A 14,028-nucleotide genomic window follows, 5' to 3' on the forward strand; every position below is an offset into this window, starting at 1 on the left:
GAACAACAACAATGGCATACTACAAAATAATGATACACAGTACACACATTCATTATGTAAACACAAACTCATGTTGGATGTGATTGAACATCTCAGTAAACACTCGCTCACCTCCACCTGAAAGCCCAGAACGAACGCTTTGACGAAGTCTGCAGCTCTGGTCAGAGAACTGATGTCTTGAGTCTCTTTACACGTCTGGAAAACAAGAGCACTGGGTGTTTTACAGCGTATCTGACAGCAAACGTGTTTCATTTCCAAGCATTTTACATTTTTTTTAAGGATAGTTCAGCCTAAAATGAAAAACAAGTCATAATTTACTCACCCTGGTGTTGTCGCCCTTCTTTCTTTATCGCACCACAAAACGAGAATAATTTAAAATAACGTCCTGCACACACTCGTCCATATAATGGCAGGGAACAGCCACGTGTGTAACGTCGACACTTCTGCACCTTTTATTAACCCTCTGATGCTCTTTGCTGATTGCACTATATTTTAGTTCAATAATGTTTTATATATATATATATATATATATATTATATTTTTAGGGGATTTTATGGTACTAAATATTTACACTGTATTTATAATCCATTTATTCACTTTTTAAGCATAGAAAATAAAATGTCCAAATTAAAGTGTGGTAAATCTTGAAGGCTTTAAAGCACAGACTGACGTTAGATCTCTTTTCAAAGACGACACTTGCTAGATTATAGATTAAGTGAAAAGGTTAACTTAACAATAAACGTAAAATTCTGTAACTTTATGTATTGTAAAAAGCACAAAAATACTATTTTTTAAAAAAAACCAAAATGGCAAAAAAATCAAATGCATAAACATAAACAAGAATATGCCTCCCATTCATTTCCAATGCGCTCATTTAGAGCACATGTGTGACTATTTCAGGACATTAACCTGTTCCAATCATGCGCATTATTATTTTTTGTTCACACAGCAAGTGCCAAAACCTTTACCAAGTTCCGTACTATTCCAATTAAGCAAAAAAAAAAAAAAACTAAACGTACAATTTTATTATTATTCTCATTTTGTGGTCCAAAGAAGACAGAAGGGGCGACAACAACACCAGGGTGAGTGAATTTTCATCTTAAAGTGAACTAAACAATTAAGCTGACGATTCTCAATTAAAACATTACTGATAGCTAACGCTAATCGTCATCACTCACTTTAATCTCGACGTGTCTTGTCCTGAGATTGAACCGCACTTGAAGCAGAAGGTTCTCCACGATGGGTGTGTAGATCTTCATCCAGTTCTCTTTCAGAGGTGTGTATCGGTGAGCGGGAACAGACACTTTACGCATCTCATCCAAACCTCCCTGAAACACACAACAACACGCTTCAGATTGAGAAGCAGACCGAACCACATTTCTTACACATAATAATTAAAATCAGAAAGAGTAAAAACTGTCATATTTATGAGATGAAAAGTCTGTCATATTTAATGTTTTAGTTCACCCAAAAATGTATTTATTCTCATGTTCTCAAAAATTAGTATTTGGAATAAAATAAATACAATTAATAATGTGGTGAATTAATAAATGTAACGTCAACATGTCCGTTGGTGAGCCCTGCCTACACTGACCGCACGACACATCCCTGAAAGTGACCAAATCTATTAAAAAAATTTGGACTAAACCATTCCATTCATAAGGATTAGTTTTACAATGTCTTTATGAACTTTATGAGAAAGCTCTCAGATTTCATTAATCTTTTCATTAATATCTTTTGTGTTTAGAACAACATCAGGGCGAGTAAATGATGACAGAAGTTTCATTTTTAGGTGAACTATCCCTTTAATTATTATGACATTGGACTTTTCAGCTCATAAATTTGACTCACAATTTCGACTATTTCTGTCTTAATTTTTATTTACAAAACTATCCCTTTAACTTTTTGAGGCGATCATAGGGTGTGCAGAACTGGCTCAGATTAAATGAATAAATAGATCTTCATTTGTGTTCCTAAAATTAATGATAGTCTTACTGGTTTGGAAATTAAGACTGCTGAAATTGTGCCATTAATTAAGGAATTTAGACATAAATCAGAAAGTCGTAATTTTGCTCTTTTATCTCATAATTGTGTGACTTTGATTGTCTGAGGAGAGTGGGCAAACTGAACCAGTTATTGGGTCGAGAACCGATTCAATCGTTCGATCACTTCATTAAAAAGATCCGACTCAAACGATTCGTTTGTTCACTGGTCAAATACAGATACATCGTGTCACAATTCCCAGAGTTTAGAATCAATAAGACGGTGTTTACAGTGCTGGACACGGTCCATACCTTGAGCTGGTCTCCAGATAAGGCCGGGAACTGCGGTCTCTTGGCCGCCACTGAATCCTCCTCCTGCATGTTCACTTCAGACGAGGCTCGCTTGCGTTTATGACTCTTCTTCGACTTCACTTTCTGAAACGCGTCTGTGTTTCCATCACAGTCCATAACAGTAGAAGTCACCTCCGCTGTCGTGTTATCTACAGACTCCATCGTGAAACGAGGTTTTAAAAACGCACTTCAACAGAGATGTTTACCACGAACATGTGGCGTTTGCCATGTTACACTTAAAGGACCTCATTGCTGCCCTAGCCGTGCCAAATGCGACCTTAGCGTATTAAAATAATCATACATTCCCTATTAGCTACCAAACTTGTATAAACTGTTACTTTAAAGCAAAAGATTAAATAGTCGATTGTTATAGTCTATTCGTTTTATGAAGATTTACCGTTCATTTTGATCAGGCTATAAATAGGTCAGCTATGTGTTGTGTGGGAGGGTCCTTAAACGCACTGATCGAGCAACACAACTGACATCGCGTGTCTTCTGCTCAAACTGGTAGTGTTTTCGTGTTTAATTGACAGTGAAAGCACCATGTCAGCAGCCCTAGAGAAGCCCCAGATCATCGCACACATCCAGAAGAGTTTGAACTACACGGTGTTTGAGAGCAGATGGATTCCCTGCAGCGCAAAGTTTGTGTGTATGGGAAACTTCGCCAGAGGAACCGGAGTGATGCAGATCTACGAGCTCCAGCACGGGGAACTGAAGCTGGTCAAAGAGGTTTGAGCTGTTTAACTTTTGACCTGTTTGAGGTTTGAGCTGTTTAACTTTACCTCAGACGAATGAAGACTGATTCAGGTTCACTACCCGCGTAGGAAGATGAGCGCCTTTCTAGAAGGCTCGTGTCGCGTGGTTGTCATGGCAACGGGACGCGGTTTGTTTGCACCGCGATCTCTTAACGACTTTTAAAATATCAGATTTAGCCAGTTTACTCTCGTCCTCTTTTCAGCGTAGACGTGAACATGCTACTTAAATGTTTGTAATTCATTAACTCTTTGGAATTAATACTTAAGATGTGTCTATTTTTAAAAGGATAACCTGCGAAAAAAAAATAAAGTTATAAAAGGTTAGCAAATGTAACTACTGTGCTATAACTAACAGTTAAATCTTTTTTTTGTGTGTGCAAAATAACACCCCCTTAACCTACCCGTACAATAAGATAACTGGTAACTTACCAATGTAGTGTGTGTGTGTGTGTGTGTACCTACTTAACTATATTTTGGGGACAAATTTTTACCCAGAAGTCACCAAAATCTCCAAAAAAAAAAACTTCCTTTATGGATTGTCCTCATTTGTAAATCAGGTTTTTGTACATCTTTTTTTTTTTTTTTTTTGGAAAATGAAAGAATACAGACATTTGTGTGTGTGTGTGTGTGTGTGTGTGATGGGTAGGTTTAGGGGTCGGGTTAGTGTAAGGAGAGATAATATACAGTTTTACAGTATAAACACCATCACGCCTATGGAATTAGGGGTTGACCGATTATCGGCCTGGCCGATTATCGGTGCCGATGTTAAAGGAGTAGTTCACTTTTGAAAAAACTTTTGCTGAGAATTTACTCACCCCCATGTCATCCAAGATGTCCATGTCTTTCTTTCTTCAGTGGAAAAGAAATGAAGGTTTTTAATGAAAACATTCCAGGATTTTCTCCATATAATGGACTTCAATGGGAACCAAACGGTTCAAGGTCCAAAAGACAGTTTCAGTGCAAACTTTTCAAAGGGCTTTAAACAATTCCAGACGATGAATAAGGGTCTTATCAAGTGAAACGATCGCTCATTTAAAAAAAACAAAAACAAAGTTTAAGTTTTATAAGCTCAAATGCTCGCCTTTTTCTGTTCTGTGATGCGACTGATTCGCGTTCGTGACTCTCCTGTTCGAACTCGTTCATCAAAATTAATGAATCTTTTCCTGAGTCAATTTGTTCATTTCGTTCGTTGAATGAACCAAATGACAAGAAAAAAGATTCGTTCATTTTTGAAAAGTTTGGTTTTTCACAAAGCCCAAAAAATTAAATTTTTGTTAAACTGTAAATAAATTGAAATTATTAAAATTTTAAATTACTAAAATTACTAAAATTTTATTTAAACATTAAAATAGAGTCTTTAAGTTTTACAAAATGTTTACAGAATGCTGCTGGGTGCTCCCTGCACTTTTTTACAAGTTATTATTATTATAACAGTTCTCTGATTCAAAGATGTGTTTAAAATCATATAAAGAGAGTATTTTTCAAAACCCTTTGTTAATCTTAATTTTGACATTAATTTGCAGTTTTACACCAGACATAGGCTATAATATATATATATATAGGTTTAAAATATCGGTTATCGGTCTATTTGATCGGTAATAATCTGTATTGGCATCGGCCCTGAAAATCACATATCGGTCGACCCCTATATGGAATGTCCCCATTTAGACAGCTAAGTAAACGTGTGTGTGTGTGTCCATTTCAAACTTACCTTATTCCAGATCGAGAAGCCGAAGCCGATCAAGTGTGGCACGTTTGGAGCCTCGTCTCTCCAGCACAGGCATCTGGCCACCGGAGACTTCGACGGAAACCTCAACGTCTGGTAGGATCTTAATGTGTTCCTGCATCCAGACTGAGACGGTTACAGTAACGAAACGTGAAACTGAACCCCTGCGTTGCAGGAACCTCGAAGCGCCGGAGTCCCCGGTGTACTCGGTCAAAGCACACAAGGAGATCATCAACGGTGTGGATGGAGTGGGAGGACTGGGCATCGGGGACGGGGCCCCGGAGATCCTCACCGGCAGCAGAGACGGTCACTTATCATCACACACACATTCAACTCTGAAACTACTGCTTAATATCTGCTGAACACTTATTTTGATGCTTAACAGACATTGCAACTACATGTCAACTTTTTCTACTAACCCTAACAGTCTATTAATACTCTAATGAGAGTTAGTGGTTGACATGGAGTTGCAAAGTTACTTGTAGTTGATATAATGTCTAAAGTGAACTGTCAAAATAAAGTGTAACAACATTTTCAACAAGTGGAGATAAAGTATATAAGTATTTTACAGGATTATAATTGAAATTGGAGGTGGTGTCCTCACATTAAAGGAGTAGTTCACTTTTCAAAAAACTTTTGCTGATTCCAGACGATGAATAAGGGTCTTATCAAGCGAAATGATCACTCATTTTAAAAAAAAAGTTTTAAAAGCTCAAATGCTCTGTACCGCGATGCACTTCGTGACTCTCCAGTTCGAACTCGCTCATCAAAAATGAATGAACCTTTTTCTGAGTCAATTTGTTCGTTTCGTTCGTTGAATGAACCAAATGACTCGGAAAAAGATTCGTTCATTTTGATAAACAAGTTCGAACAGGAGAGTCACGAACGTGCGTCACAGAACAGAGCAAGGCGAGCATTTGAGCTTATAAACCTTAAACTTTGTTATTTATTTATTAAATGAGCGATCGTTTCGCTTGATTCATTGTCTGGAATCATTTAAAGCCCTTTGAACAGTTTGCACTTAAACTGTCTTTTAGACCTTGAACCGTTTGGTTCCCATTGAAGTCCATTATATGGAGAAAAATCCTGGAATGTGTTCATCAAAAACCTTAATTTCTTTTCGACTGAAGAAAGAAACACATGGACATCTTGGATGACATGGGGGTGAGTAAATTATCAGCAAAAGTTTTTTTTCAAAAGTGAACTACACCTTTAAGGCTACATTAATCCGAATACATTTGAAAACGGCGCTTTCATTTAAAAATGCTCTCCGTCCACACTAGCGTGTTCACCTGAACGGCTGAAAACGCTACAGCGCATGTGTACAACCTCACAAAACCTCACTAAGATGATACAGATGGAAATTCTTCTGGCTGGATCCTTTTATTTAGAAACTCGCATTCACTGAAGCTTCCAAGTCACGCTCAAACACACTCACCATGATATGTTTGCTCTGAAACTGCTCGTGTTTCACCGCAGGACAGCAGATGTGAGGGAATATTCTGTCAGGACTGTGATATGAAGAGTGTGTGAAGTGAACAGCACATAACAGGCACAATACCATTATAAACAATGAATATCTATAGGTTCAATACGCATCACATGACTAAACTAAGGTCATCTTTTCAAAATACCTCAGTCCATATGCAACGCGAAAACAGCGTTTAAAAATGTATCCCCTTTGGAGAGTGTTTTCAAAATGGTTTGTCTTCATTAATAAAAGCGCCGTCTTCAAAGAGAAAAAGATGCGTTTTAGTGTGGACAAGGCCTCAGTTTGTTCTCAGTGTGGTTGGATTTGAAAGTGTGTGTTTTGATGAACAGGAACAGTGAAGGTGTGGGACACGCGGCAGAAAGACACACCTGTGGTGAACATGGAGCCGATGGAGGGGGAGGCCAAGAGAGACTGCTGGACAGTGGCTTTCGGTGGGTATTTTTGTGCGCCCTCATTTGGGCTGCGTTTAGAAGCGCCCCCAGAAAAGGCTGAATTCAGTCTCACACCGGTTTCACACTGCATGCGTTAGCAGTGCAGGATCAGTGCGTTCGGTGAGCGGAAGCAGGACACGCGCATTTTACTTTCACACCGGCAGTGTGTGTACAGAGTAGCCTACGTTATAATGGCTAAGTTGGCATTGCTTTATCTCATTTTCAAATGGGCTACATTTAAGAGAAAAGACTTGTCAAGAAGAAGATTTTATTAAATCATATATTATATAACTTTTGGTTCATCTTTGTTTTTGTAGTTTGGGCAACAAGTTTATTTCTGGACATTTGTTTTCTTTTTAAATTGATCAAAGGTCATTTGATTGACTGTTTAAAACACAATAGATATCATCAGTGTGCTGTTAGGTAAAGCTGCTGTGTATTTTGGGCATGATCAATGCATTGTCACTTTAATTCAGCTTAATCTGCTTGCGGTGTGAATGATCTAATCTGTTAACATGGGGGCCGAAAAAAATGCGCTCTGCTAACCTGTGCAGTGTGAAACCGGCGTGAGTCTTAGGCGTTTCAGATCTGTGCGAAACGAACTCTTCCTCCGACTGGGCCAAAATTGAACTTGCTCGAGGATTTGCTTCAGGGTTAGCATCTTGATTGGCCGTTTCATAAGGACAGTTCTGGCAGATTCTATCATTGTCTAGTTCTGAAGTACAATATTAATCAAATATGTTAGAACTGTGCTTTTTTAGTATCAGAATTTCAAGCATAGAAAATGAAACTAATGGCCACTTTCCTTGTTTTATCTCAAGGTCACGCGTTCAACGATCAAGACCGCTGTGTGTGCGCTGGATATGACAATGGTGACATCAAGTTATTCGATCTTAGAAATATGTCTTTACGATGGGAGACAAATATCAAAAATGGGGTGAGTGTGCTAGGACATGTTCAGTGTAGATTATTGAGTGTACAACACGTGATCATGAGTGTTTAGACCAGACCGATCATCGGTGTGTGTACACTTCCGCTACGGTCACGTGAACACACCATCTGATGAATATGTTCATCATTCACTTTATCTGAAATAAACGCGTTGTGTGAGCGCTTTACGCTATAGTGAACATTTTACACTACATCGGTGGTTAAGAAATTATTATATACATTAGAAGAGCATAAATGTAACAGACTGGCTTTGATGTAACCATAAGATATTATTTAAATGTTATTAATCATATAAATGTCAGATGGACAGGGAATATAAAGTAGATCGTGATCTTTATTCAAACACACACACACAATCTGATTCCTAAACGACAGAGATTCGGCTCTCTATTAAACCTTTAATAATTCCATCACAGGAACACTCAGATCTGTGCCGTTGTCGTGAATAGATTTATAAACTTATCATTTTAATACATTTATAACCACTTCATAAACAGTCTTTTTTCCCAACCACCCAGAATCTTTTTTGTTTATTTACTTTTTTTTACATATAAACATACACTTCGATCAGATACTATAGTATCCTCACATCAAAAACATACAAATATATGCCCATACATACACCATAGAGTTGTGTTTGCTGTATATTAACTAGAAAATAAAGTCAGGTCTTTGAGATGTTGCATATTTGGTCCATTTTTCCCAGCACAAACCAAATTGTTCCAGTTTATGATTTAAAAATCTTTCAGAATCATTATTTCTTACAATCATTCATATATTCACGGAAGTACTTGGATAAATGTTCATAGTTCGGATATAAACACTGATGTCTAAAGAAGTGATAAAAATAGAGTAAATCACCTTTTGAAAGTAACTTGACGCTTGAAATAAAGATTGTATCAGTTACATCGTTACACCAGTAGGTGGCGACGGGTGACTGTTAAAAACGTATTTATCATTGAATCATTCATTCAAGAGATTTGTTCAAAATCACTGATTCATCCAGTAATAAAACAAGTGAAGTCTTTATGAGTGAGTCATTGACTATGTTTACATGCAGCCAACAACCCGTTAGCAATAACCCGGTCGCGAACGGTCATGTAAACACCGGCAAAAACACGAAGATGCTCATATCTCGGATTTTAAAAACCGGGATATTATACCTGCGGTACCCCTTTTCTAACCCGAATTTTTGTTCATGTAAACGCGTATCGGCATATCCCCATAGTGATTTGTGTTCTGCGCATGTTCTATTTACAAGGAATCTTGGTCTTTTGAGTAGAGAAACTTCTCGGCGCATACAAAAATCCGCGTGCTGTATACCGGAAGTAAACATGGCGAGACACAGCACAGCATACTTTTGGAGTGTGGCGATCACTATCTGCCCCGAACTATTCATTATCCGCGTGCTGCTGTTGTTGTTGTCTTTGGATACAGGAAGAAGAATCAAAAATGGTTGTCCGTACGTCTTGACGCTAACCGCGCGTCGCCGTTTACATCGGGATATTGCAATTCCACGTATACAGGAGAAACTCTCTCTGCTCACGCATATAAACGGTTTATTCCTAATGTTTCAGAAACCCGAATAGTGACCTTAACCTGACCAAAACCTGAAAATTGGCTGCATGTAAACGTAGTCACTGAATCCTTCACTCAAACCGATTTTTAACAAAAATTATTAATTTCGATGAATTACACATTTTACATACTAACATTTTGTCTCTCAGAACCTGTAGTAAATGATATGTTATTTTGTTTAGTTGTTCAGAATCGAGGGAGAATTGTGATCTCTATTTAAAGCTACACTGTGTAACTCTTTTAGTTTATTCTTAGCTAAAAACACTTAGTTCTTTCAAAAATATATGTGCTCATTAATGAACATTTATTTTGTTCAAGTAATAAAGTATTCTCGTGGGTGTATAATATGCCATTGAAAATACATACGGGCAAGGGGTTCTAATTGACCTCCATCTTGAAAGTACGTTAGTCAAAGAGGGACATACCCGTTAATTCAAGCTTCGCCTTTCGCATTTACGTGTAAGTTAACACTCATGGACGAGATCGAACTGGAAGACATGTTAATCTTGGACTACATTGGCCACCGTAGGAGTTAAAACGAAATCGGAATTGAGAGGAACAGAAACTAATATTCATTGGATGGTCATATACCTTTACACCACTAGATGGGGGTAAAAATCACACAGTGTAGCTTTAAAAAAAAGTGATTCTCAGTTTATCGTGAATGGTGAAGCTCATGAAGAGTCAGTAAGTGTCCATCATCAGCGCCGGCGAGAGCGGTCTTCAGTGTAGTGGGAGGAATCTAGTTTGTGTAGATGCAGGATAATGGATAAACTCACTTTCATTTCTTTCACAGGTATGCTCTGTTGAATTTGACAGGAAAGACATTAACATGAACAAACTGGTGGCAACATCTCTAGAGGGCAAGTTCCATGTGTTTGACATGAGGACCCAGCATCCCACCAAGGGCTTCGCCTCAGTGTCCGAAAAGGTTCGTTTCACTGAAAGGATGTTTGATCTTTCTGAATGATGATGAAAATTGTGTTTGCCTCTTTCTCGCTGGAGGAAACATGGAATTACTATAAATTGGCACTGGGCAACAATATTATCATGATATATTTTTCCATATCATATGATATTCGTTTACTAGGCAGTGATGGTAAATAAATGTTTATTGAGAGTACAAGTAAACGCCACAATATTTAGAACCCCATGAAATCAATTTCAGTTTCTATTTGTTTTTTTCTGAATAATGTTTTGTGATTTCAATCAAATATTTCATCAAAAATGAAATGAATGAAACAATTTGATCAATCCTTTAAAATGTAATGAAATCAAAATATAACAATTTAATTTACAACAAAACATTGCATTTTTATTTTTTTATCAAATAAGGTTTTGTGCAACAGAATTTGTACAATATAAATTAAAACATGGATGGAAGAAATATAATGATAATAATAATAGTATAAGTACATTTGACTATACAATAGTAATATATTTCTGTCATAATTTCTTCAAGTTTAACCAATTTTTTTATGTTTGAGTTGTCAAATGATTAATCACATCCAATATAAAAGTTTGTGTTTACATAATATATGTGGGTGCACTGTGTATAATTATTTTCTATATATATAAATACACACACATGCATGTATATTTAAGAAAAAAAATATTATTTATATAAAATATTTATTTTTATATATAATATAAATTATATATAAATCTATATACAGTATATAAATGAAAATCTTTTTTAAATGTATACAAGCATGTGTGTGTATTTATATATATATACTGTATATAAAATAATTATACACAGTGCACCCACATATATTATGTAAACACAAACTTTTATTTTGGATGCGATTAATCGCGATTAATCGTTTGACAGCCCTACAATCCTCATATGAAACCGAGAACCGATAACACTTTATGTGCTTATAACATTTCCATGGCTAAAGTCTGTTTACACTGTATTCACAAACTCTGATACTATAGTATGTGAGCAGAATGCATGTGAAATGCAAAACATGATGTTTTCCTGCAATACTGTCGGGAACCCACTTATACATCGATCATGTAACAACCGATGTTTTTACTACAAAAATGATTCAGTCTTAATCCAAAAGACCTCTCTCTCTCTCTACCTTCATTTGTAATGGGTGAATCGTTTTAATTCTGTCGTTTTAATTCGTTTTAAAACTTGTGCTTCCTAAATCTTTGTTTTGCACTCTCAACTGTAGAAATGTGACTCTTAAGGCTCTGTATTTCAGGCTCACAAGTCTACAGTCTGGCAGGTGCGGCATCTCCCTCAGAATCGGGACATCTTCATGTCGGCCGGTGGAGCGGGGAATCTGCACTTATGGAAATAGTGAGGAATTTCTTTAATGTTTTGAACATCTAAAGACTGTGTGTATCGTTTAAATGTTATCAATACTGATTCTGTCAATCGATTCCTATAAGGTAAACGTAAAAAAACCTTAGATATCATTCACATTTATTTGAAGTCTTATTGCAAAACATGTAATTGTAGCTGAATATCATGAACAGAAATCAACAGGCTGGAGTTCACTCACACATGGAGCGTCTGCCTGTGCTTTAAAAACACCATAGTAGAACAACTAGAGTCTGGACTAACTCATGTCAATTTCAAGCATTATTAAAGACTAGTAAACACTGTAGTTAAAAAAGAACAAATATAAAATTAGAAATCACAAATAGATACAACTGAACAAAGATTCGATTGAAATAGTGTTTTAAGATTTGCAGGTACAGAAACTGTGATTAAATGTAAAATAACACTGCACATTATAAAATATACATTACAAGTGTTAGTTACAGAAGTTATTTCGTCAAGAACGAGTGAGTTTTCTCTGTCTTGTGTTTGATTAGTGTTATTATAGAGACGGCAGGAATATTAGTGCTGTCCCTTTAAGAGCTGTACGGATCCGATACACACGAGGACAGAAAACAGAGTCTAACGCTTCGAGATGGTTTTAAGTCATATTGAATTGAACACGAAGTAATTGATAATTGGATTTGAAATTTTGGTTTTATAACAAGTTATGCGCATGGATATCTCTCGGATGTTGAGCAATATCATGACATTATTCATTGACGGAAAATGACAAGGAGCAGTTTCTAATCCGCTATTAACACAGAAGTACACAGAGATAAAACAACACAAGTATTCTTAAAGGAGTAGTTCACTTTTGAAAAAACTTTTGCTGATAATTTATTCACCCCCATGTCATCCAAGATGTCCATGTCATTCTTTCTTTAGTCGAAAAGAAATGAAGGTTTTTGATGAAAACATTCCAGGATTTTCTCCATATAATGGACTTCAATGGGAACCAAACGGTTCAAGGTCCAAAAGACAGTTTCAGTGCAAACAGTTCAAAGGGCTTTAAACGATTCCAGATGATGAATAAGGGTCTTATCAAGCGAAACGATCGCTCATTTAATAAATAAATAACACAGTTTAAGTTTTATAAGCTCAAATGCTCGCATTGCTCTGTTCTGTGATGCGCGTTTGTGACTCTCCTGTTCGAACTCGTTTATCAAAACTAATCTTTTTTCGTGTCATTTGGTTCATTCAACAAATGAAATGAATGAATTGACTCGGGGAAAAAATTCGTTCATTTTGATAAACGAGTTTGAACAGGAGAGTCACGAATGCAAATTTAACAAAAATACAAAAATTTATGCGATCACGAATTAAAATGTGATAACGAATTTTTTTATTTTTTTATTAAATGAGCGATCGTTTCGCTTGATAAGACCCTTATTCATCGTCTGGAGTTGTTTAAAGCCCTTTGAACAGTTTGCACTGAAACTGTCTTTTGGACCTTAAACCTTAATTTCTTTTCGACTGAAGAAAGAATGATATGGACATCTTGGATGACATGGGGGTGAGTAAATTATCAGCAAAAGTTTTTTGAAAAGTGAACTACTTCTTTAACCGTATCTTTGTCCTGAAGCTTGTGCTAGTCCACCCAATGACTTACCGGTAAGGGTTCTCGGTCCCCATACCTACTCTTGCTTCATCATTACTCTTCAGTGTGGCGTTGTTCATTCATCAGTGCTTCTCTGTTGTTGCAGTGAGTATCCAGCCCAGAGGACCAAGAAGGGCTCCGATGAAGTAGACATGGGTGTTGCCGGGACCGTGAATCTCCTTCAGAACGTCACGCTGTCCACACAACCCATTTCCAGTCTGGACTGGAGCCCCGACAAGCAGGGTCTCTGTGTGTCCTCTTCGTTCGACCAGTCTGTGCGAGTGCTCATCGTGACCAAACTCAACACAGTCTGACCTAACTCTCTACCAGTGTTCCCAAACTAATTGCCATATTTTTGATGACTGTTTACATGCCACATGAATGTATTGTCCAAATGTGCAATTATAAAGTTGTTATTTGTTTTTAAGAAAACACTTGTGTTACTTCTATCTGTGCTTTGTTGTCAAGTCGCTGTTACTGCTTAGAGGCGTTCTTGTACAAAATGTGAAGGTAAAGTTTTTACAACAAAAACAACTCATCCGTTTGTAATTACTCAAAACATTTATATTTTTTTTCCCTCTCTTCTCTTCTGTAATGCCCACTTATCACGACGCAATCGATTCCCCCACGGTCCCGTACAGTAATTCAACTTAAAGGTGAACCTAATATATTATATAGACCAGGGGTGGGCAAACTTTTTGGCTCAAGGGCCACACTGGGTTTTAAAATTTGACAGAGGGCCGGCCCAGTGGCAGATTATACCAGCAAACACATTTACGTGAGTCACGTAATTTATGTGGTATATTAATTTATATGATATAGAT

At 36.9% G+C, this 14,028-nt stretch overlaps 2 protein-coding genes across 2 annotated transcripts in view; one reads left to right on the forward strand and one right to left on the reverse strand.

Annotated features, from left to right (window-relative positions):
* The window catches only part of pno1 (partner of NOB1 homolog), a 4,909-nt gene extending 2,317 nt beyond the window's left edge, over window positions 1–2,592 (reverse strand). Inside the window, exons 1-3 of the mRNA XM_039690614.2 lie at window positions 2,295–2,592; window positions 1,179–1,328; window positions 112–195 (exon numbers count right to left, since the gene is read on the reverse strand). Of these exons, the coding sequence (XP_039546548.1) occupies window positions 112–195; window positions 1,179–1,328; window positions 2,295–2,495 (435 nt within the window). The 5' untranslated portion in view covers window positions 2,496–2,592. The remainder of the gene's footprint in view (window positions 1–111; window positions 196–1,178; window positions 1,329–2,294) is intronic.
* Window positions 2,593–2,773: 181 nt separating this feature from the next.
* dnaaf10 (dynein axonemal assembly factor 10) lies at window positions 2,774–13,636 on the forward strand. The gene is made up of 8 exons (XM_039690613.2): window positions 2,774–3,062; window positions 4,810–4,910; window positions 4,990–5,120; window positions 6,636–6,737; window positions 7,559–7,674; window positions 10,063–10,197; window positions 11,483–11,580; window positions 13,311–13,636. The coding sequence occupies exons 1-8, from the start codon at window positions 2,877–2,879 to the stop codon at window positions 13,516–13,518; spliced, it is 1,077 nt and encodes a 358-aa protein (XP_039546547.2). The 5' UTR covers window positions 2,774–2,876; the 3' UTR covers window positions 13,519–13,636.
* The last annotated feature ends 392 nt before the right edge of the window (window positions 13,637–14,028 follow it).

Source organism: Pimephales promelas, chromosome 11 (genome assembly GCF_988280905.1).
Source record: "Pimephales promelas chromosome 11, fPimPro1.hap1.1, whole genome shotgun sequence".
In the NCBI taxonomy this organism is placed as follows: domain Eukaryota; kingdom Metazoa; phylum Chordata; class Actinopteri; order Cypriniformes; family Leuciscidae; genus Pimephales; species Pimephales promelas.